The sequence below is a fragment of the Amblyraja radiata genome, chromosome 19 (genome assembly GCF_010909765.2).
Source record: "Amblyraja radiata isolate CabotCenter1 chromosome 19, sAmbRad1.1.pri, whole genome shotgun sequence".
NCBI classification, from domain to species: Eukaryota; Metazoa; Chordata; class Chondrichthyes; order Rajiformes; family Rajidae; genus Amblyraja; species Amblyraja radiata.
The window spans coordinates 4,967,412-4,990,215 of record NC_045974.1 but is presented as its reverse complement, the minus strand read 5'-3'; the positions used below and the strand labels follow the sequence as shown (position 1 = coordinate 4,990,215).

The 22,804-nt window shown below is 42.3% G+C and overlaps 2 protein-coding genes across 3 annotated transcripts in view; one reads left to right on the top strand and one right to left on the bottom strand.

The window, feature by feature from the left end:
• The window catches only part of cacna2d4 (calcium voltage-gated channel auxiliary subunit alpha2delta 4), a 177,337-nt gene that overhangs the window by 65,934 nt on the left and 88,599 nt on the right, over window positions 1-22,804 (bottom strand). The gene's annotated exons all lie outside the window — the stretch shown is intronic.
• Window positions 1,695-22,304, top strand: lrtm2 (leucine rich repeats and transmembrane domains 2). 2 transcript variants are annotated; one of them, XM_033037513.1, is made up of 4 exons: window positions 1,695-1,821; window positions 16,383-16,505; window positions 19,014-19,604; window positions 21,258-22,304. In XM_033037513.1, exons 2-4 carry the CDS (start codon window positions 16,442-16,444, stop codon window positions 21,695-21,697), a joined length of 1,095 nt encoding a protein of 364 aa, XP_032893404.1. In that variant the 5' UTR covers window positions 1,695-1,821; window positions 16,383-16,441; the 3' UTR covers window positions 21,698-22,304. The 2 variants fall into 2 exon arrangements, with proteins under 2 accessions (XP_032893404.1, XP_032893403.1); XM_033037512.1 differs by lacking the exon at window positions 1,695-1,821 and adding an exon at window positions 9,844-10,025.

Here is a 22,804-nt window from a genome sequence, read left to right as displayed (position 1 = left end):
CTTACCCTGGGAAGAAAAGATTCTGTGCATTCACCCAATCTATTCTTCTCATGATTGTATACACATCTATAAGCTCCCCTCAGCATCCTTTGCTTCACAGGACAAAGTCCTAGCCTGCCCATCCATAGATCAGGCCCTCGGGTCCTGGCAACATCCATGTACATTGTTTCTGCCTCTTTCCAGCACAATGGCACCTTTCCTCTAGCAGGGTGACACAAACTGAACACAATGCTGTGGCCTCACCACCATCATGTTGTCAGCATCCTCAAGTGCTAAGGTGAGAACATGGTAGCCCACAATGCATGAACTTTCTCCAATTTCAGGTAATCCCCAACTCCTCCCCTGACATCATCTACTCCTTCCCCCCCCATCTCATGCCCACGTACACCTTTCTTCCCCCCCCCCCACCCCTGTCACCCAGTTCCTGTTTCCTGTTCCATCCAATCATCTTCCCACCCCTGCCTTCTTTGAGTCCCCTATTTTCCTACCCACACTTCAATTCAATTCAATTCAATTCACTCTTTTCCCTTCCACTAACTATCACTCTGGTTTTACATTTCACTCCTCCTCTTCAATCTTCAATCTTCAATCTTCCACATCTACACTCTTTTGTCTCCATTTTATCTCCACCCATCCCCTCAGCACAATTCCTCACCTGAGCAGGAAACATGTTCCCGATGCTGGGGGAGTCCAGAACCAGGGGCCACAGTTTAAGAATAAGGGGTAAGCCATTTAGAACGGAGACGAGGAATCACTTTTTCTCACAGATAGTGGTGAGTCTGTGGAATTCTCTGCCTCAGAGGGAGGTGGAGGCAGGTTCTCTGGATGCTTTCAAGAGAGAGCCAGATGGGGCTCTTAAAAATAGCGGAGTCAGGGGATATGGGGAGAAGGCAGGAACGGGGTACTGATTGGGGATGATCAGCCATGATCACATTGAATGGCGGTGCTGACTCGAAGGGCCGAATGGCCTACTCCTGCACCTATTGTCTATTGAATCCAATAATCATTTACCAGTTCTTGCCCCATCCCGCCCCCGTCACCAGCTTCCTCCCCTCCACTCAATCAGTCGGAAGAAGACTCCAACCCAAAACCATATCTATCCATTTCCCTCCACAGATGGCGCCTGGCCTGCTGAGTTCCTCCAGCACTTGTTTTTGCCATAGATTCACCGATCTTTCATTTCACTTCCCATTAAAAAAAAAACCCTTATATTTAAAACATAAAATGTTACTCTTTTTCCATTCAACTGTGAGGTAATTCCAGCTTCCATGTAGCTCCAAGTCAAGCTGGCAACAGCTAATCAGTACACAAGACCAGTAATTAAACGTTATAATTTAGAAAGCATGTCAGGTTCTGCAGTAGCATTGCAAAAGTGAGTTTTGAAGAACTGGGGCAGCGTAAAGAAAAAAATAGCAATTTATGGTTTAAGATGGTGAAGAACAATTACAGATAGATTGAGCCATTTATGTTTTAACGCATTATAGTCAAAAATGTGAAAGCATTGATAGTACTTGTTTCAGATGTAATCTACTGAATTTGAGCAGCATTTAGATGGTTAAATGTTTGCTGGTTCTTTGTCCTTCTGATCACTGGAGCTAGATTAATGCTGCTTTAGCAGCTGATGCCGGCAGCCAGAGATAGTGCACTCACAGTGGGAGCTACAACATTGCAACTCCCATCTGTCGCTCCATATTCCTTTGTTCGATATTTAGAACAGAGTGGGGGTGGGGTGGCATCATGTTTTGCTGGAGATTGTACAAGGCATCACTGACATGACAGTTCCATAGCATTTCAATGCTGCATCACCACATCCAGCAACAGGCAAGTGACTGTCGACATCGGATGTGAGGGGGTGGGGGTGGGGGGGTGTCAGGGGACATCCTGACTCAGAGACTGAGTGCTACTATGACTGCTTGTTAGCTGATGGTAATCATTCAGATGTGGTTGGTGTGAATGGCAACAGAGTGACAATGATTCATCAAACGATAAATCTTTCGTCAAATGTGTAAATATCCAGGTTCAATCAGACTCTCCTTCTGCTACTGTGAAGCTTTTGTGGCAGGGTTGGAAGGTAGTGCATCTGATAAGATGCAAAAATCACTCACACAGTGATGAAATGTGAGCCTGTTCCTCCTTCATCAACCAAGCATTGAAGCATTTTACTTAAATTGACACTTAAGCGGCATTTCGTTTGGACCTCAACGGGGTCCAAATGACAAATAAATGTATTGTATTGTGTTGTATTGTAAGGTTTAAGCAAGGATGGCACGTCTCTCATTCTTTCAAAGCATAATAGCTGAATAAATAAAATCCGCCAATAATGTTGATAGAATGAAGCGACTGGGCTCGTATATCCTGGAATTTAGAATGATGAGAGGGGATCTTATTGAAACATATAAAATTATTAAGGGTTTAGACACGCTAGAGGCAGGAAGCATGTTCCCGATGTTGGGGGAGTCCAGAACCAGGGGACGCAGTTTAAGTTAGATAGAGCTCTCGGGGCTAGAGGAGTCAAGGGATATGGGGAGAAGGCAGGCACAGGTTATTGATAGGGGACGATCAGCCATGATCACAATGAATGGCGGTGCTGGCTCGAAGGGCCGAATGGCCTCCTCCTGCGCCTATTTTCTATGTTTCTATTTTTTTAATATGTTTCTAAGAATAAGGGGTAAGCCATTTAGAACGGAGGTGAGGTAAATACTTTTTCACACAGAGAGTTGTGAGTCTGTGGAATTCTCTGCCTCAGAGGGCGTGGAGGCCGGTTCTCTGGATGCTTTCAAGAGAGAGCTAGATAGAGCTCTTAAAAATAGCGGAGTCAAAGGATATGGGGAGCAGGCCGGAACGGGGTACTGATTGTGGATGATCAGCCATGATAACATTGAATGGCGGTGCTGGCTCGAAGGGCCAAATGACCTACTGCACCTGTGTTCAAGAAGGAACTGCGGATGCTGGAAAATCGAAGGTACACAAAAATGCTGGAGAAACCTACGTTACCTATCTCCTTGGCTCCATAGATGCTGCTGCACCCGCTGAGTTTCTCCAGCATTTTTGTGGACCTACTGCACCTATTGTCTATTGTCTAAATTGAAACATGGTAACTGATACTGCAAAGCTTTTAAATTGTTAACTTAAAACAAGCCTGTGCTTGGTTTAATTGTGGAACTGTGCAGGTTAGGCAGCATCTCTGGGAAGGAAACAGAGTTAACATTTCAGGTCCGAGACCCCTGGTCAGAACTTATTTAAGATTTCCAGGATCAACAGTTCTTTTGATTTTCAGTCAGTTTCGATGCCACAGACTGGAGTTCCTGCAGTGGTTGCTCCTAGCATAACTTGAGAAAAAGATCAGCAAATCAATAGGCAAAAATAACATAAAGATAGAATATTTAAGAAGGAACTGCAGATGCTGGAAAATCGATGGTAGGCAAAAATGCTGGAGAAACTCAGTGGGAGAGCGAAGGAAATAGGCGACGTTTCAGGTCGAGACCCTTCTTCAGACTGATGTGGGAGTGGGGAGGGGGGGAGGGCGGGAAGAATAAAGGAAGAGGCGGAGACAGTGGGCTGTGGGAGAGCTGGGAAGGGGAGGAGGAAAGAAGGAGAAAGCAGGGACTACCTGAAATTGGAGAAGTCAATGTTCATACCGCTGGGGTGTAAACTACCCAAGTGAAATATGAAGTGCTGCTCCTCCAATTTACAGTGGACCTCACTCTGGCCATGGTGGAGGCCAAGGACAGAAAGGTCGGATTCGGAATGGGAGGGGGAGTTGAAGTGCTGAGCCATCGGGAGATCGGGTTGTTATTGCGAACTGAGCGGAGGTGTTCGGCGAAACGATCGCCAAGCCTACGCTTGGTCTCACCAATGTAGAGCAGCTGACACCTAGAGCAGCGGATGCAATAGATGAGGTTGGGGGAGGTGCAGGTGAACCTCTGCCTCACCTGGAAAGACTGCTTGGGGCCTTGGATGGAGTCAAGGGGGGGGAGGTAAAGGGACAAGTGTAGCAAGGGGGGAGGTAAAGCATTTAAAAATCATGATTTTTGTGCCAAGAACTCAGTGCTTTTTTGATGAAAAGTGATTTTACCCGAAGAACGACACATTTTGATCTTTTCCCAGCAATACAGACAGCACTCTCAAATATCAACCAGCCCTTTCTGATGATGTCAGTTTCTGCTCAGACACAATCCTTGTGCACGTACTAGTGGGAATTGGATGATGTTGGTCCAACACACAATTGTCTTAATGCTCTTTGTTGCCATAATAAAACAGTACTTTTACCTAGACATTAATTGAGATTACTCCACAGACACATATGCAGAGTATGACCAACATATCAGCTTTTAGGAAACTGAGTGTAATGGTTATTTTACCGTCAAAACCACTGGCAGAACTTTCTGACTGTGAGTTTCAGGCCTAACAATGGAGACAAGTCCATGGATCCTAATGAATGAAATGCAGAGGTAATCACATTTGAAGTCCCTAACCCAATAATATACAGGGAAGTCCATTCCCCTCTTGTGATCGCTAAGGAGCAATGGCTCCATATGCTGAAGGTTTAAAGCCGTCGCAGAGAGATATATGAACATCTCTGGCAGACCTAAAATCCTACACTCATGCCGACCGAGACTAATCTGCCTCAACAGGCCAAGGTCACTGAGACAATATGACTTCCTAGCCACAAGAGCATTCACGGACTCCCTCTAATGTATGCTTTGCCTCACAATTTGGTACTCGTCACAAATCCATTGAAGTTCTATTTCCCAGAAAAAAACCTCAATTTTCTCCTGAACGAAGAAGATGAAACCGAACAAGCACGTAAATTTGCCAGCAATTCTGATCGCCCCAAACTTCAGCCTTAGCAGACTGGAATATTTTGTGCTCACTTCTAAACCTAGTGCTCTTCCTGAAGCTCAAGAGCTTCTTTTCCTTGAATGTTCAAGTCCCAGTTGATAGTCAAAACTATTTTCTCATGGTCAACCATGTGTTCACGGAAATCATATGATTCCTTAATTCTGGGGGATTTGACTTAGAGGGACATCTTTCAAGCTAGCATTGCCCTGAGGTTTGAATCTTGGGGAAAAAAGCTATCGATCCTTCCATGGGTTTACACATCTGCCTCTGCTCCGTCAACTCTCGTTGTACACCAATACAATGAAAGCTATGGAACCACCAGGACTCCAGTGTAGGATGTCATTTCTTAAGGGCCTGACCCAATTAGGCTATTTTTAGGCGACTGTCATAATTGTAGCAGGTGGCCGAACAACCGGCGACTGGATCCCCTCCCCTTCGACATAAAATTTGAAATAGAATCATTAATTTAACAAAAAAAAAAAAACGAAGTCAGCACCAGCGACCACCTACGTTAACCTGGAGCGACCACCTACGTTCTCCTGGCGACAACTACGACAGCACCTACGTCAGGAAAACTTAAGCTACGCTCATTGGCATAAAACCCACTGTCGCTGACTGTCTCCGGAAATTTTTCAACATGTTGAAAATCCAGCGGCGACCAGAAAGACGCTACGACTCTTTGGGCTGTCCCACTTGGGCGACCTAATCCGCGCGTTCTGGCGAGTTTGCCCTCGACTCATACTCGCAGCATGGTCGACACAAGGTCCGAGGAGGTCTTTGTAACTCTCCTTCATGCTCGAGAGTAGTCCCCGTGTACTCGAGGCCTCAGCAACATGTTGAAAAATGCCCGCGAGTAAAGAAAAGGTCGCCATGGAAAAAATCGATACTTTTTTTACTTGTAGGTTTAATCGTAGTAGGTCGTAGTAGGTCGGCATGTTAGTCGTAGGTAATCGAGGGTAGTCGAAGGTAGTCAAAGGTAATCGTAGATAGTCTTCATCATAGTCGAAGGGAGGTCGAAGGAGGTCGTCTTCACTCTCCACTATTCGGTGTTCAGTTTTCCCGAAATTAGTCATAGCTAGTCGAAGCTAGTCCAATATAGTCGAAGGAGGTCGAAGGAGGTCTTCAACATAGTTGAAGGAGGTCTTCAACATGACATTTTTTTAAACTCTCCTAAACTCTTCTAAACTTGCCAATTAGGTCGCCCAAGTGGGACAGCCCCTTGAGGAGATTACTCACGACCATACAGGCGACACCCCGGCGACCATGTGGCGACCGCATAGTCGCCTAAAAAATAGCCTGTGAGACAGGCCCTTAACTCAAACTGAGATGCCACCAACCGCTCTAGTCCAGACTCAAGCCGAACATGTCTTCATCTGCTGCATCTAACATATCATAGCCAATAGGACAACTCAGCCGCTGCCTGAGGGACTACACCCAAAGACAAAATGCTGGAGTAACTCAGCGGGTCCGGCAGGATTCAGATGAAGAAGGGTCTTGACTCGTAACGTCACCTATTCCTTTTTCCCCAGAGATGCTGCCTGACCCGCTGAGTTACTCCAGACTTTTGGGTCTATCTTTAGGGTAAATTAGCACCTGCAGTTCCTTCCTACACAAGTTGAAGACGTGTTAGTGTGAAATGTTTTTGTGAAAATTGCAGAAGTATTAATGGAACCATTCGCTGGCTTCTAACTCCCTCCAGGCAATTCTATCTGTCAACATATCAGAAATTCCAGGATATTTTAGACATTATGTGCAACCATTTTTTGAAGTGTTAGACTATTGGGCTCTGGGTTTTCCTTGACCTGTAGTGTAGACTTCTGTCAGGCAAAGTCCTTTATTGGAGGTACTCTTTCTGGTGCTAATCTTCCTCCCTGTGAAATGGTGACAGCGTTTTGAAGTTGTGATCTATTTGTGTTTTATACAGTCCCAACCTAACTTTCCAGCTCTAGATTGAATTCTGTACATCTCAGCAACACATCAAACAGTGACGCTACCCTACCGACCAGGCAATATGAAGAGAACGGATAATCTTGGCGGCTCATCGTGACTTGAAATACATTTATAGTTTAGAATTTCCATACAATTCAAGATAGACTATTGTACTGATATATTGAATACAATCTCCTTATTTGATTTAGTATAAATCAGCTTCAATGTCATTGGAACTTGTGTTCTAAGTAATATTATCAATTTACTTTAATCTTTAAATGCTAACTGTTTCTCTTTCTGCAGATGCAGCCTGAGCTGTTAAAAGTTACCAACTTTCTAATTTTATTTCATACTTATAGCATCTATGGTATTTTGGGTTTGAATTCATTGCCATTAGAACTGTACAAATGTAATTAACAATATAGCCTATCTTTTCCTAATTAGATGTTACAGTCACGGTGGCGCAGCGGTAGAGTTGCTGCCTTACAGCAAAATGCACCACCAGAGATCCGGGTTCGATCCCGACTAGGGGACGCTGTCTGTATGGAGTTTGTACGTTCTCCCCGCGACCTGCGTGGGTTTTCTCCGAGATCTTCGGTTTCCTCCCACACTCCAAAGACGTACAGGTTTGTAGGTGAATTGGATTGATTAATTGGCTTGATAAAATGTAAAAATTGTCCAAGTTGGCGATATGCAGAGTACTGCCCTTCCGACTACAAAATTCAGAAGGTTCAGAAGGTTACAGAGCAAATAAGTGACACATGCTCAAATGAAATGCATTGCCATTCAAACTGTTCCCTCATTATGGTCCCTATCTTCTTTGACTCTATTTCATCTCTGTACGAAACATATTGCAAAGTGCACCATCTGATTCACAGGTGGATCTGCAACGTAACCTACAACTTGCTTATGGATATTTCATTTGTAGTGGGATGAAACACGCTGAGGAAAAATGCAATTCACTGAATAGAAAGTGGAGTGCAGTCCAGGACCTCGTGGGACATATCATTTATGCACATATTGATACCCCAGCTGTAATAACAAAGGAACATCTGAAAATTCCACTGAAATACACTATGCACAGAAGGCAACTGTAATGGAAGAGCACTTGGGAATATTTGCATGCTTTGGCTAATAAACGGGTTTCCATGGTTACTTAAAAGGCAGAAATCTAACAGAAGCTGGAAATACGAAAGAAAAACAGAAAAAGCAAGGAATGCACGATAGGGCAGCCAGCTTCTGTGGAGAGAGAAACGGAGTTAACTAAAGTACGTTCTGGTGAAAGGTCACCAATCTGAAGCATTAATTCTGTTTCTTTACCTTTGTGCTCAGTGGTTCCAGTATATTTTGTTTTTATTTCCAGTTACTTTCCTTGGTTTCAAACTATCTCTGGACAAATAGCACTGAATATGGATGGTGCCTGGCCCATACATTGAAGGTTCATTAAGTAGGATTTAAATTAAAATTAATTTTAAATTAAATGCAGTGCATTAAGTTTCAAGAAATATCCATTCTTATTTAGCTCAGCAAGTCAAATACAAATATTAATGTGAAATTATGTCTATGTTTGCCTCTGCAAGAAATTAAGCTCTGCATAAACACAATATCCTTTCCTCCCTCTTTGCTTTTGTTCTGGACTAGGTTGAGGCTCAGGTTTAGTCCTGCTGATATGTAATACCGCCTAACTGCACATAAAAACCACAAAGCATCTCTAACAAGAGTTCCCAACCAGGGGTAAATTAACCTCCAGGGGGTAAATTTCACCAACCCAGGAGGTAAATTTGTTGATTCTGGATTTGTACATATTTTTTCTCATTGACTGACTGTGTTTGGTTCTGGTATATCTGTTCATCATTTGTTGTTCATAAATAAGTGAAATAACAATGTTATGTGCCATTAAAGTTGCCAGGGGTAAACGGGACAAAAAAGGTTGGGAACCCCTGATCTATAAAGAGAAAACATACCATAAACCATACTAGTGAAAATAACACAATATGGTGTGTATTGTTCAAGTTCCTGAAGCCAAGGAAATATTAAGCTTCAGAAAGCAATTCATCAAACATGAATAATGTAGGATGTAAAGTTAGATGGTTGATATAGAGTTTCATTTGATTTGTTTTTGTAGGAAACTTTGCTGAGGTGATAAATATAAGTGGATGGTAACCAACAGCCAGATATTAGTTTCCAGCATCCAGAAAAACGCATGCTGTGTCCTTAACTCCCTGCATCAAATGCCTCAACTGAGCTCAAACATCTAATTTTGTACGTAGACAAAAGTGCTGGAGAAACTCAGCAGGTGAGGCAGCATCTATGGAGCGAAGGAAATAGGCAACGTTTCGAGCCAAAACCCTTCTTCAGACCGGTTTCGGCCCGAAACGTTGCCTATTTCCTTCGCTTCATAGATGCTGCCGCACCCGCTGAGTTTCTCCAGCACTTTTGTCTACCTTCGATTTTCCAGCATCTGCAGTTCCTTCTTAAACATCTAGTTTTGTGCTCTTGCTTAACATGACATACAACAAAAATTTTGCGAAAGAGTTAGTTAATTGGACGACTTTTCACTTATATCATTGAAAGAGTCACCTTTTAAGAGAAGAGATATCCACTGGTGTCCAAAGATTACTGTTCTTTCCTTCCACAGCGTCATAAGTAAATAAACACAGTATTATTTTTTGTTGCACTTGTGGCATTTTGCTGTACATTTCATTGCAAGGGGCTTTGAAAATTTTGAAGGTTGCGATAAGATGCAACATAAATAAAAACTTGAAAATCTCCTGAAAATGGAAAACTATACGCATTACGTCCAAGCTTTTTTAAAAATCCAATTCATTCTTTCTTAAATTCTTGAAATACAGTAAAAGCATAATACCTAGTATGGGCATCCAACATGTGAGCTATTAGATGTATTCATTTGAACAAATGGGAATCTGGATAGAGCTGAAAGTAAGCAAAATTAATTTAAGTATCTCCTAATATTCAACACAATATTAGCAACTGACCAATTCTTCTGTAAGGTCTCAGGTTTTGTCAGCTGATCAGCAGTAAGTAGAGCAGTAGCTCTCAAGTTTCTATCTATAACACAACAGCAGCAGCAGCAGTAACAGTAACAGCAGCAGAGCTGCACAGTCCCTCTAACATCAGAGCTGGGTATGTGCCATAGAATTCATTGCACCACAGCCAGCACCTTAAAATATGGCAAGGACAAATGGCAACAAGTGTTTCTGATCAACAGAGAAACGGAGACATCAAGGTGGCATGTAAGTGCATTAAAAACTTCTGTTGAAATTTGAATGGTTTGGAGACTAAACAGGGTCTGTGCTTCTATCAGTATTTTACAGTGAATTCCTAAAGTGGGAAACATTCTTGCGCTGCACCGTTAAATGAAATATGTTGATTGAGCACGAATCTGCGATGCAGGGATGAGTGACAAGATCTAAGTATGTCTTGTCAGAAGTATATTTGTCATTGTTTCCCAGTATGTTCTGCATGTTTGAGATATTTCTACAAATCGGTACTGCTAATTGCTATGTTATATACTTCTGTCACCTGATTTATTAAAAAAAAATATCTTTAAATGTATTTCTACTTCAAATATATGTATCACATCTTGTTTCCTCAGAGTCTCTGTGCATAAAAAAAATGTCATGCCTATTTTTATATAGTATCCACTTATGACAAGCAAAGTGTAAATTGCTGCCTAGATTAAAGTCATTTGAACAAATTGGATTTGGAAAGAATAATGAATTTGCTCATTATAAATGTAAGCAAATGGAATATTAATATTATATTCCTTCTATCTTATTAAATATTTGCACATATGAAGTATAGATCATATTTACAAAAAATATGTATGTTTGAGAGCATGAACATCCAGACATTTGGGTCAATCACAATAAAACCACGCAGAATTTGCTTTTGTGGAATTCCCTGCCACAGAGGGCAGTGGAGGCCAAATCACCGAATGGATTTAAGAGAGTTAGATAGAGCTCTAGGGGCTAGTGGAATCAAGAGATATGGGGAGAAGGCAGGCACGGGTTATTGATTGGGGACGATCAGCCATGATCACAATGAAAGGCGGTGCTGGCTTGAAGGGCCGAAAGGCCTCCTGCACCTATTTTCTATGTTTTTATGTGCTATAGCTGTCCTCTCACTTAACTGGAAGAAAAGTAGCTTAAGCCCCTTAAAGTATTACTTCCTGCAGTTTATCTCATCTTAACAGTCAGTTCTGCTCAAGTAAGTCTTAAATGCTGTAAATTCAGATGCTAAAGCCATGTTTGTTCTCAATATATTCACTTGTCCATCAAACTATTTGCATCTTCATGATCAAATTACAAACTGCTCGATGAACTCAGCTGTTCAGGCAGCACCTGTGGAGGCAAATGGATAGATAACATTTTAGGCAGATGACCTTTCTTCAGACTGATGGCCCACACATGCTAGAGATCCATAGATGCTGCCTGACCCGCTGAGTTCTAACAGCAGATTGTTTTCAGTAGGAGATTTCAGTATCTGCAGTTTTTTGAGTCCCCATTGTAATGCACCTAAATGATCATCTGAGTCCATTGTAATCCACTGAGACTATCTGTGGCTGCCACTTGGTACTGAATTAACGCAGAGGGCCAGGCAGCACCTGTGGAGGGAATGGAGAGGTGAAGTTTTGGGTTGGGACCCTTCTTCAGGCCGAGTTAAGGTCTTAACCCAAAATGTTCCCTATCCATTCCCTCCATAGATGCTGCCTTACCTACTGCATTACTCCAGCACTTTGTGTTTTGCTCCAGATTACAGCATCTGCAGTTCCCGGTATCCCTCATTGGCTAACTAGTTGTTAGTTTACTTATCTGTCAAGGTAGTTGGTCAGGCTCTCTATATCTACCTATAGCTAACCAGTTGGCAGTCTGTCTATGCCTGTTCATTGGTTAGACCACGTTTCGGCACCTTTCCTCAATATATTTCTTTATGTTTTTGTTTCTTCTCTGTAATAACCGGTCGAATTTCTAATACTGCATGCTTTCTCTACCAACATCTTTTTCTATTTTTATTAACATTAGACTGTCTGCTAAACTCCATCTATCTTTAGCTGTAACAATGCCTGAGTGCATTGCAGTCTCTCTATTATCTGTGTCTATCTTTTAACTTCCATCACTGCTTGCAGTTACGTCTAAGTATATATTGTTCATATCCATCTATATCAATGTCTGAAATCTAATTGATTGATTTATTTTGATGAAAGTTTGATGCATTATTACAGTGAAAACAGTGTGATAAGATGAATGTTTTAAATGTTATGACAGACTGGTAATAAAAACATTCTCTATTATATGAACGTGTTATATGAGAAGCTGTATACAACTCGTTACGCACTAATTTATGATTTAGGCAGATAGTGCAGCTTGTGCCAGTTTTCATTTTGACAGGAAGCACAATACAGACTTTAGTTGTAATAAATAATTTGAGTTATAATTGTTGCCACATATGACAATATGTTTGCATTCATTCTGCGAACAACTCAACATATCGGGAGTCTTTCAATCTCATCATGAGCATAGAACAGAAGGACTCATGGAAGCACTAATCAGGCCAGAGCATATATATACCATCCATCGGTAGGATCTTGAAGAACAGGAGGCATTTGGAGTACGTCCATAGATTCTTGAAGGTGGTAATACAGGTAGATACTGTGGGTTAGAAAGATATGCTGGCATTCATTAGTTGGACCATTGAATAGAGAAGTAGGGAAGTTACGCTCCAACTTTATATGACCTTAGTCAGACCTCAGCTGCGATACTCCACACATTTCTGGTCACCAAAGTTTACAAACAATGCGACAACACTGGAGAGGGTGCAGAGGAAATTCATCGGATGTTACCTGGGATGGAGTAGTTTGGTTATCAATGGAGACTTGAGAAGCAAAGTCTGTTCTCCCTGGAGTAGAGGAGGTTAAGGGCAGGACATGATTAAGGTATATAACATTGAGGGAGATAGAGTAGACTGCAGGAAACCTTTCTTCATATAAAAAGTAGATACAACTCGAGGACAAAGGCTTAGAGTAAGGGGGAAGACTTTAGAGGAGATTATGGGAAGGGGTTCGGGTGGTAAACAATTGGAATACAATGCCTGAGAGAGTGGTGGAAGCTGTGCCAGTGATAGCATCTAAAACGTGTCTAGGTGAGTGGCTTCACCATAGATGACATTCTTGCCATAGAGGGAGTACAGAGAAGGTTCACCAGACTGATTCCTGGGATGGCAGGACTTTCATATGAAGAAAGACTGGATAGACTCGGCTTGTACTCGCTAGAATTTAGAAGATTGAGGGGGGATCTTATAGAAACTTACAAAATTCTTAAGGGGTTGGACAGGCTAGATGCAGGGAGATTGTTCCCGATGTTGGGGAAGTCAAGGACAAGAGGTCACAGATTAAGGATAAAGGGGAAATCTTTTAGGACCGAGATGAGAAAAACATTTTTCACACAGAGAGTGGTGAATCTCTGGAACTCTCTGCCACAGAAGGTATTTGAGGCCAGTTCATTGGCTATATTTAAGAGGGAGTTAGATGTGGCCCTTGTGGCTAAAGGGATCAGGGGGTATGGAGAGAAGGCAGGTACAGGATACTGAGTTGGATGATCAGCCATGATCATATTGAATGGTGGTGCAGGCTCGAAGGGCCGAATGGCCTACTCCTGCACCTATTTAAAAAAAAAAGAAAAAAGATGGCTAAGTGCTGGGCTGGGATTAATATGGAAGGATGCTCACAGGTCTGTGTGTTACGACATGGTACAAATCTCTGATTCTATGAGGAAAATTCTCCCTTCATAGATGTAATTACTTCTTTGAAGCAACCGTTCAATCAGTTCAAAACTTTCCATTTTTTTCTCCATGCATTGCAAACTTTTCTTTTCCAATTTTAGATATCACCATCTTGGAATCTGCTTCCTCCACACTTTATGGCAGCATCATATTGCAAAAGGAAATCATACTCAGTTGCCTCCTCCTCATGCTAATCATCTTAAATCAATGTCCTCTGATTACTAAACCGCATAATACTACTCCATCAAACAATTCACACTGTAAATCTCTCCAGTACTTTACGGGGTAAAAGGAGACCAATACATGTTCTTCTAGTCTTTTTACTTCAGCAAAATTCCTCATCCTCATTACCATTCCAAGAGACCAGTTCTGCACACTCTGTAGGTCCAAGTGCAAGTTCAAGTGAGTTTATTGTCATGTGTCCCTGATAGGATAAAGAAATTCTTGCTTTGCTTCAGCACAACAGAACATAGTAGGCATGTACTACGAAACAGATAAGTGTGTCCATATATCATGATGTAAATATATACACACATGAATAAATAAAGTGCAAATAATAGATAATGGGTTATTAATAATCAGAGTTTTGTCCGAGCCAGGTTTAATAGCCTGATGGCTGTGGGGAAGTAGCTATTCCTGAACCTGGTCGTTGCAGTCTTCAGGCTCCTGTACCTTCTACCTGTAGGTAGCAGGGAGATGAGTGTGTGGCCAGGATGGTGTGGGTCTTTGATGATACTACCAGCCTTTTTGAGGCAGCGACTGCGATAAATCCCCTCGATGGAAGGAAGGTCAGAGCCGATGATGGACTGGGCAGTGTTTACTACTTTTTGTAGTCTTTTCCTCTCCAGGTCTTAATATGCTTCCTATAATGTGCTATTCAAATTGGACAATTCTGTACAAGAATCTATCAACTCGTGTATTGAGGTTCTACATAACTTCCATGCTCTTGTGCTGCATGACTCCATTTAGAAATCACAGATTCCCACACTTTAAAAAGCCATAACAAAGCCTTGGTGTCTTCTGCTTGATACCCACTGACTTCATGTTTATCAAGGCTTCTTAATGCCACATAGAGTCAAAGGTTGCTTGGTATCATTCTCATCCTTCCATTGGAATTCAACTCTTTGGTTGAATGGTATTAAAAGTACAGATCAGAGACCTGGTATAATGATATCCCCAAAGCCTATCCTTCATTCGTTAGTTGTTTGGTAAGTAATATTCTCCATTTACCTTGATGAATGGATGCATCTCCAATCACACTCAAGTGTGCAGCAGAATGCAGCCCATTGCACTGCCACATGTTCTGCCATTCCAAACATTCACTCCCTCCATCACCAATACACTGGGGCTGCATTGTGTACCATCCACTGAAGATCATTTTACTGCTCAAGTAGTCAATTGTGAGGTTGTTATGGGCTTGGACACGCTAGAGGCAGGAAACATGTTCCCGATGTTGGGGGAGTCCAGAACCAGGGGCCACAGTTTAAGAATAAGGAGTAAGCCATTTAGAACGGAGACGAGGAAACACTTTTTCTCACATTGAGAGTGGTGAGTCTGTGGAATTCTCTGCCTCAGAGGATGGTGGAGGCAGGTTCTCTGGATGCTTTCAAGAGAGAGCTAGATAGGGCTCTTAAAAATAGCGGAGTCAGTGGATATGGGGGGAAGGCAGGAACGGGGTACTGATTGGGGATGATCAGCCATGATCACGTTGAATGGCGGTGCTGGCTCGAAGGGCCAAATGGCCTCCTCCTGCACCTAGTGTCTATTGTCTATTGAGAGCATCACCCTAATGCACAACCCTCTGCTACCAAGAAAGATACATGGGACCACCACCAACATTAAGAGCTCCTCCATGTCACATGTCACCTCATTTGGAAATATATTAGCATTTTTTTCACTGCTGTTGGGTCTAAATGCTGGAACACCCTATTATGTGGCAGCCTCTTCTCCTATAGTACTACTGAGTTTCAAGGTATGACTTCACCAGTCTTCTACGGAGCAGTTGAGGATGCTAGAGGCTGGCTTGCCAGCAACCTGCACATCCTGTGAAAATGCATAAATTAAAATAAAGTACATCAATTAAAAAAAACCCAGCTAAAGTGACTTTGTAATTTTCTGCTGCAGGGTAGGTGTGAGCAGATCAAATTTAGGGTGAATTTCCGACATGGAGCGACACCTCTTGTAGCACTCCTGTGATCAGTCTGTTCAAATATAGCACTCAGCATCTGATAGTTCAGCATATAACAGCTTGCACACATCGAGAGATAGCAGAGGTTCTCACTGTTGCTTTTTCACCTTAATAATAATAATAATAATGGATGGGATTTATATAGCGCCTTTCTAATACTCAAGGCGCTTTACATCGCATTATTCATTCACTCCTCAGTCACACTCGGTGGTGGTAAGCTACTTCTGTAGCCACAGCTGCCCTGGGGCAGACTGACGGAAGCGTGGCTGCCAATCTGCGCCTACGGCCCCTCCGACCACCACCAATCACTCACACACATTCACACACAGGCAAAGGTGGGTGAAGTGTCTTGCCCAAGGACACAACGACAGTATGCACTCCAAGCGGGATTCGAACCGGCTACCTTCCGGTCGCCAGCCGAACACTTAGCCCATTGAGCCATCTGTCGTCCCTAGTCCTTAGACCAGTGATGTGTAAAGGCCATACAAATATAACTGATACAATTGCACAACCATTTGTATTTTACAAAATTAATTTGTAAATAATGAAATAACAATGTCTTATTGTCTTGGAGTCCCACTAGACTGTGACCTTGAACACTGCTGCAATTCCTATTTTGCAGAACACCAGACACAAGGCACGGATCAACACTAAAAGGGAAGCCACGATATCATTTCAAATATGTTAATGATGAATGCTGTAACAAGTACAATTGTGATGAAGGGGAGTAAGGTTGCCCGGACATGTGAGTATAGATTATCCTTATCATTTATCCTGTTGTAAAGTTGCTGTTGTCTCATTGTTGGCTGTAAAGTGATTTGAGAGGTTCTAAAAATGGAGGAGGAGATAAAATGTGGGTGTGAAGGACACTATTCTTCTTGTCATACCTGTACCATTTCTAGCCTGATATTGGGCCCAACTATATCACTTTTAGAAACATAGAAACATAGAAAATAGGTGCAGGAGTAGGCCATTCGGCCCTTCGAGCCTGCACCGCCATTCAATATGATCATGGCTGATCATCCAACTCAGTATCCTGTACCTGCCTTCTCTCCATACCCCCTGATACCTTTAGTCACAAGGGCCACATCTAACTCCCTCTTAAATATAGCCAATGAACTGGCCTCAACTACCTTCTGTGGCAGAGAATTCCAGAGATTCACCACTCTCTGTGTGAAAAATGTTTTCCTCATCTCAGTCCTAAAAGATTTCCCCCTTATCCTTAAACTGTGACCCCTTGTTCTGGACTTCCCCAACATCGGGAACAAACTTCCTGCATCTAGCCTGTCCAACCCCTTAAGAATGTTGTAAGTTTCTATAAGAAGCTTTGTTATCTAATTTTCTTCAGATATCATTCTTCCTTCAAATTCCTGGTTAATTGCAGAATTAACTTAACTTTAACAGCTAATTATCTAAAAGCTTCACATATTAGTATTTTATGAAAACATCCTTTCAGTCGCCCATGTTTGCTTCGAGCACTTGTTCTACATATTAATACCTCAGAAACAGCTATTTCGTCTCAGATTTCGTAAAGTGGAACATCTTTTCTACATTGTTTAAGAAAGAACTGCAGATGCTGGAAAATCGAAGGTGGACCATCTGCAGTTCTTTCTTTAGTCTACCTTCGATTTTCCAGCATCTGCAGTTCCTTCCTAGCCTATTTCCTTCAGTCCATAGATGCTGCTGCACCCGCTGAGTTTCTCCAGCACTTTTGTCTACCATCTTCTCCACATTTCCTTTCACCTTGATTGCTCAAACATAATCCGAAGTATAAATATCTAATAAAAAGTGAAAAGGGCTAACAAGTGGGTACAGTACTATTGAATATCTGAGCAATAGAAATGTATGGTTGTAGCAATCTAAGACCAGTGACATTATTATAGATGTCATCATTGCCATTGCCTCTAATACAAATATATATCTATTAAATTAGCCAATATTCATCGCATGACTATTTCATGACAAAGTATTCAATATTCTGACGTAGTGAGAAGATTGTAAACATCTTTCACAGCTTTCTTCATTCCCCTAGTGATCATTTTAACTTGATGATTCATTATTTCTGAGTTCCAACCATGGTACCGTTTTTTCCTTTTATATCCACAAAACTATAATTTTCCAGTCCTCTTTGCCTGGCCAGCCTCAGCAGACATAAATCCACCATCTCATATCTCTCTGATCTAGAGGATGTAACTCTGACACGAGAATTATAAATTATATGAAATAAGGACCACAGGAGAGGGGGAGAGGGAGAGGGAGAGGGAGAGGGAGAGGGAGAGGGAGAGGGAGAGGGGGAGAGGGGGAGAGAGGGGGAGGGGGAGAGGGAGAGAGGGAGGGGGAGAGGGAGGGGGAGGGGGAGGGAGGGAGGGGGGGGGGGAGAGTGGGAGGGGGAGGGGGAGGGGGAGGGGGAGGGGAGGGGGAGGGGGAGGGGGAGGGGGGGGGGGAGGGGGAGGGGGAGGGGGAGGGGGAGAGGGAGAGGGAGAGAGAGAGATTCAACCATTGCACTATAATGCATTACTTGATCTATTGTAACCATTGGACGTTTATGTACTTTTGGTACACTGTAGTATGCAATTGCTGAATAAAGTCCTTGGAAAGGGAAAAAAAAGGGGAGAGCGAGGGAGAGTGAGGATACGGAAAGAGGAAATGCAGAGAGATCAGGAGGAAGAACCGAACGCAGGCAAGAACATCAAGAAAGAGTGGGAAGGTTACAGAAAATGAGAAATATAGAAAGTTAGAGGAGAGGAGAAGAGCAAATAAAAGGAACTCAGAACCAGGAAAAAAACAGGGAGAGGTAGGTTAAAAAGAGACAAATAATCACGCACAGCTATAGACTGACAGCAATCCTAATTGTACATTTCACAATGGACACATTAGGACAAAGCTTTAAGGTGAGAGGGGCAAAGTAGAAAGGAGATGTTTATAGTTTGTTTGGTTGTTTGTTTGTTAGTCTTTTTGCACAAACGTCCGCGAGCATTGCCACTTTTCATTTCACTGCACATCTTGTATGTGTATGTGACGAATAAACTTGACTTGACTTGACATTGCAGGACAGGTTTTCTATACAGAGAGTGATGGGCGCCTGGTATGTGCTACCAGGGGCAGTGGTGAAGGTAGGTACGATAGTGGCATTTAAGAGGGCTTTAGACAGGCAGGGTATGCAGTCACCTTTCCATTGTGACATAGAATATGCAAGCATTAGTAAGTACTGAACTCTCTGATATCTGTATCCCATGTTTCTGCTTGTCCACAGGGCCTCCGTTCTTGGTCTTTGTGGTACTAACTATTGTTGATGACTTGTTAGCATGTCCCACACACTGTTCTTGTAAAAACTATGAAGTGGATTGTAGCAATCTTGGCCTGGTGACGATTCCAACAGACATTCCATCAAACACCAAGTTTCTCTCGCTCAGCAACAACAAACTGAGCACCTTGCAGGCGCGCACATTTGCTAATGTCACCACACTGGAGAAACTGGATCTGTCCAACAACTACCTGGACCAACTACCGACAAATGTATTTGATTACATCAAGAACCTGGTCGACCTCAACTTACGAAATAACAGCATTCGAAGCCTGGATGAAAACATCTTCGAAAAGACCACCAACTTGCAGAGATTAGATCTATCTGTTAACGGCATCTCCCAGATTTCACTGCTCTTATTTGATGAGATGCAGAACTTGACCTGGTTGAACTTGGAAGAGAACAGGATGGCAAATCTGGAAAGGGAGATCTTTGAGCCACTTGAGGTTCTTCAGCAATTACAACTCGGCGGAAACCCCTGGGAGTGTGACTGCAGTCTGAGGGATTTCAAACACTGGATGGAGTGGTTCCAGTACAAAGGTAAGAAGAACACACCAGTACAATTACAGACGTGAGTACTGCCCACAGTAGCTAAAAATCATCTCCTCCAAAATCAAGTTAACATGAAGATTAAAACGGAGCATAAACATATATTAATGAACCGAAGAGGCAAAAACATAAGCCTCATCCCTCGTCTTTGTGATAGATGATCCCGGACAGAACAGCAATGCGACAAATTGACCGAACAATCATTTAACTCTTTGAGGTCTCTGTGCTCTTCTAATTCTTGAACACCCACAAATCCATTATTGACCAAGCCTTGAACCACCATTGCTATCCCTCTGGAATTCACTCCCTCTACCTCTAATCTATACTATTTTATCCTTTAAAATGCTGCATAAAACCTACTTCTGACACCTAGGCTAATTTCTCTTCGTGTGATTAAATTTCAAATTTTAGATGATAATGCCATAATGCATTAAAATAAACCACTTAACTATGTCAAAGGTTATATAGAAATATAACTGTTCTGGTTATTATATCTGGTAGAAGGTGTATTTCAATAGATAATAGACAATAGGTGCAGGAGTAGGCCATTCGGCCCTTTGAGCCAGCACCGCCATTCAATGTGATCATGGCTGATCATCCCAAATCCGTACCCCGTTCCTGCCTTCTCCCCATATCCCCCGACTGCTATCTTTAAGAGCCCAATCTAGCTCTCTTTTGAAAGCATCCAGAGATCCTGCCTCCACGTCCCTCTGAGGCAGAGAATTCCACAGACTCACCACTCTCTGTGAGAAAAAGTGTTTCACCGTCTCCGTTCTAAATGGCTTACTCCTTATTCTTAAACTGTGGCCCCTGGTTCTGGACTCCCTCAACATCGGGTCATGTTTCCTGCCTCCAGCGCGTCCAAACCCTTAACAATCTTATATGTTTCAATGAGATGCCCTCTCATCCTTCTAAACTCCAGAGTGTACAAGCCCAGCTGCTTCATTCTCTCATCATATGACAGTCCCGCCATCCCGGGAATTAACCTTGTAAACCTACGCTGCACTCCCTCAATAGCAAGAATGTCCTTCCTCAAATTAGGGGACCAAAACTGCACACAATACTCCAGGTGTGGTCTCACTAGGGCTCTGTACAACTGCAGAAGGACCTCTTTGCTCCTATACTCGACTCCTCTTGTTATAAAGGCCAACATGCTATTCGTTTTCTGCACTGCCTGCTGTACCTGCATGCTTACTTTCATAGACTGATGAACAAGGACCCCCAGATCCCACTGTACGTCCCCTTTTCCCAACTTGACGCCATTTAGATAGTAAAATGAAGACTTGTACAGGATAGCAACTGATTCATTGGTGAATACTGAATCCATGTTTCCACTAGAGAACACCACATACAGGAATTATAATAAATTATTTTCTTCCCAATAAAATTATGGAAAGTGCCAGGGTAAATTATGAGCTATGTTCTCATGATTTCACATGTTACCTACTGAGGGACAAAGAATTGACTAGGTGTGACCACCCAGATCAAAAATCAAACCCGATATGGCAGAGTTCAAGAAAAGAGAGAATGTTTGTTGCTAACATAAACTTGTTTTTAAGAAGATGGCAATCTTGTAAAGTTATTCTGTTTTGAATGGGGTACAAACCTATATTGTTTAAATTGATTATTCTGTCCTAAAACTAGGTGGAAAACTTGATGGAATTGAATGTTCTCTGCCGAAAGGCCTCCGCGGGAAAGATCTCAGAGTAATCCCAATCGAGATGTTCAACTATTGCATCCAACTGGAGGATGAAAATAAATCTTCAGCAAATGAAAAAACAGTGCCTGCACCTCCCTGTGTGAAGCAAGAGGTTGTCACTGCAAGACCACACTACATTCATACTACAGACTGTATAAGACAACGCTACCGGCCAGTCAGTGTCAGGCGAGCCATTGGGACAGTCATCATTGCTGGGGTGTTATGTGGCATTGTTTGCATTATGATGGTGGTGGCTGGAGCATATGGCTGCATATACGCCTCCTTGATGGCAAAATATCACCGGGAGCTTAAAAAGCGCCAGCCATTGATGGGAGATGGTGAGCAAGAGCCGGAGGAACAAAAGCAAGCTTCCTCCATGGCCTGAGAAGCAGGTGCAAGGAGAGCTCTGATTTGTAAGAAAAAAAGCTACCATCTTCTCTTGTCCCCAGTTTAGACCTCTGTGTGCTTGTTGCAGTGCTAATACAAGTGTTGGTTTAAAAAATTCTCACTGAGGTGCAGGGAATCAATCAAAATCACCTCATCAAAATTTATTCTACCGGCTTAAATCCAGCTGTGTTTATTTTCTGGAGTTTCAGGAAATGTAGCAACCACTGATACATGGGCCACCACTAAAAGAAAGGAGGTGGTCTTCAAAACCTGACTGCATGCTGTTTATTTGACAGATATGTAGAACTCAAGACAGAATGGCAAACTCCATCCTTTGTTTGAAGTTGTATTTTTTAGTTGGAGGAACAAGAATTGAGCCTTTTGTTTCCTCTTCGGCATTTTTATATTTTGTGTGATTTGCTGTCCAGTTAGTTTTAACATATAATATAAATATATATCGTCGAGAAAGATGACACATGATGGATACAATTGTAGTTTGTCTCAGTATAAGGGTAGTTGGCTTCAAGTACCAATGCATGTAGCAACAAGGTTGATTACTTTGCAAGGCTGTCAACCAAAAATATTAAAACCAAAATTGAAAACTTGCTTTTGTAGGGTGAATTTATTTTAAATTGCTGAATGCAACACAATTGCTTGAGAATCATTAGATTTTTTTTTTAAAGGAAAATAGTAACCTCCAACAAATTGTTAAAAGTATAACGCGGAATAGTTTCATGGTCCTCACCAGCTAATTCATAAGGTGCTTAAGAAGGAACTGCAGATGCTGGGAAATCGAAGGTAGACAAAAATGCTGGAGAAACTCAGCGGGTGAGGCAGCATCTATGGAGCAAAGGCACATTCCTTCGCTCCATAGATGCTGCCTCACCCGCTGAGTTACTCCAGCATTTTTGTCTACCTTCGAATTTTCCAGCATCTGCAGTTCCTTCTTAAGCAATACAATCAAGATACTTAATTAATTGCCAGTGTTGTCTTATTGCATTTTAAGACATCTTTAAATTGACAAGAGTCAAGTCAAGAGTCTTTTATTGTCACATGTCCAAGATAAAACGATGACATTCTTACTTGCAGCAGCACAACAGAATAG

Bases quoted from the DNA above. Each gene is read 5' to 3' on its own strand.
- lrtm2 (XM_033037513.1), top strand. From the start codon at position 16,442: ATGTTAATGATGAATGCTGTAACAAGTACAATTGTGATGAAGGGGAGT. The intron at 16,506-19,013 runs GTGAGTATAGAT...GCTTGTCCACAG, and splicing joins GAGTAAGGTTGCCCGGACAT to GGCCTCCGTTCTTGGTCTTT. The intron at 19,605-21,257 runs GTAAGAAGAACA...TCCTAAAACTAG, and splicing joins GGAGTGGTTCCAGTACAAAG to GTGGAAAACTTGATGGAATT.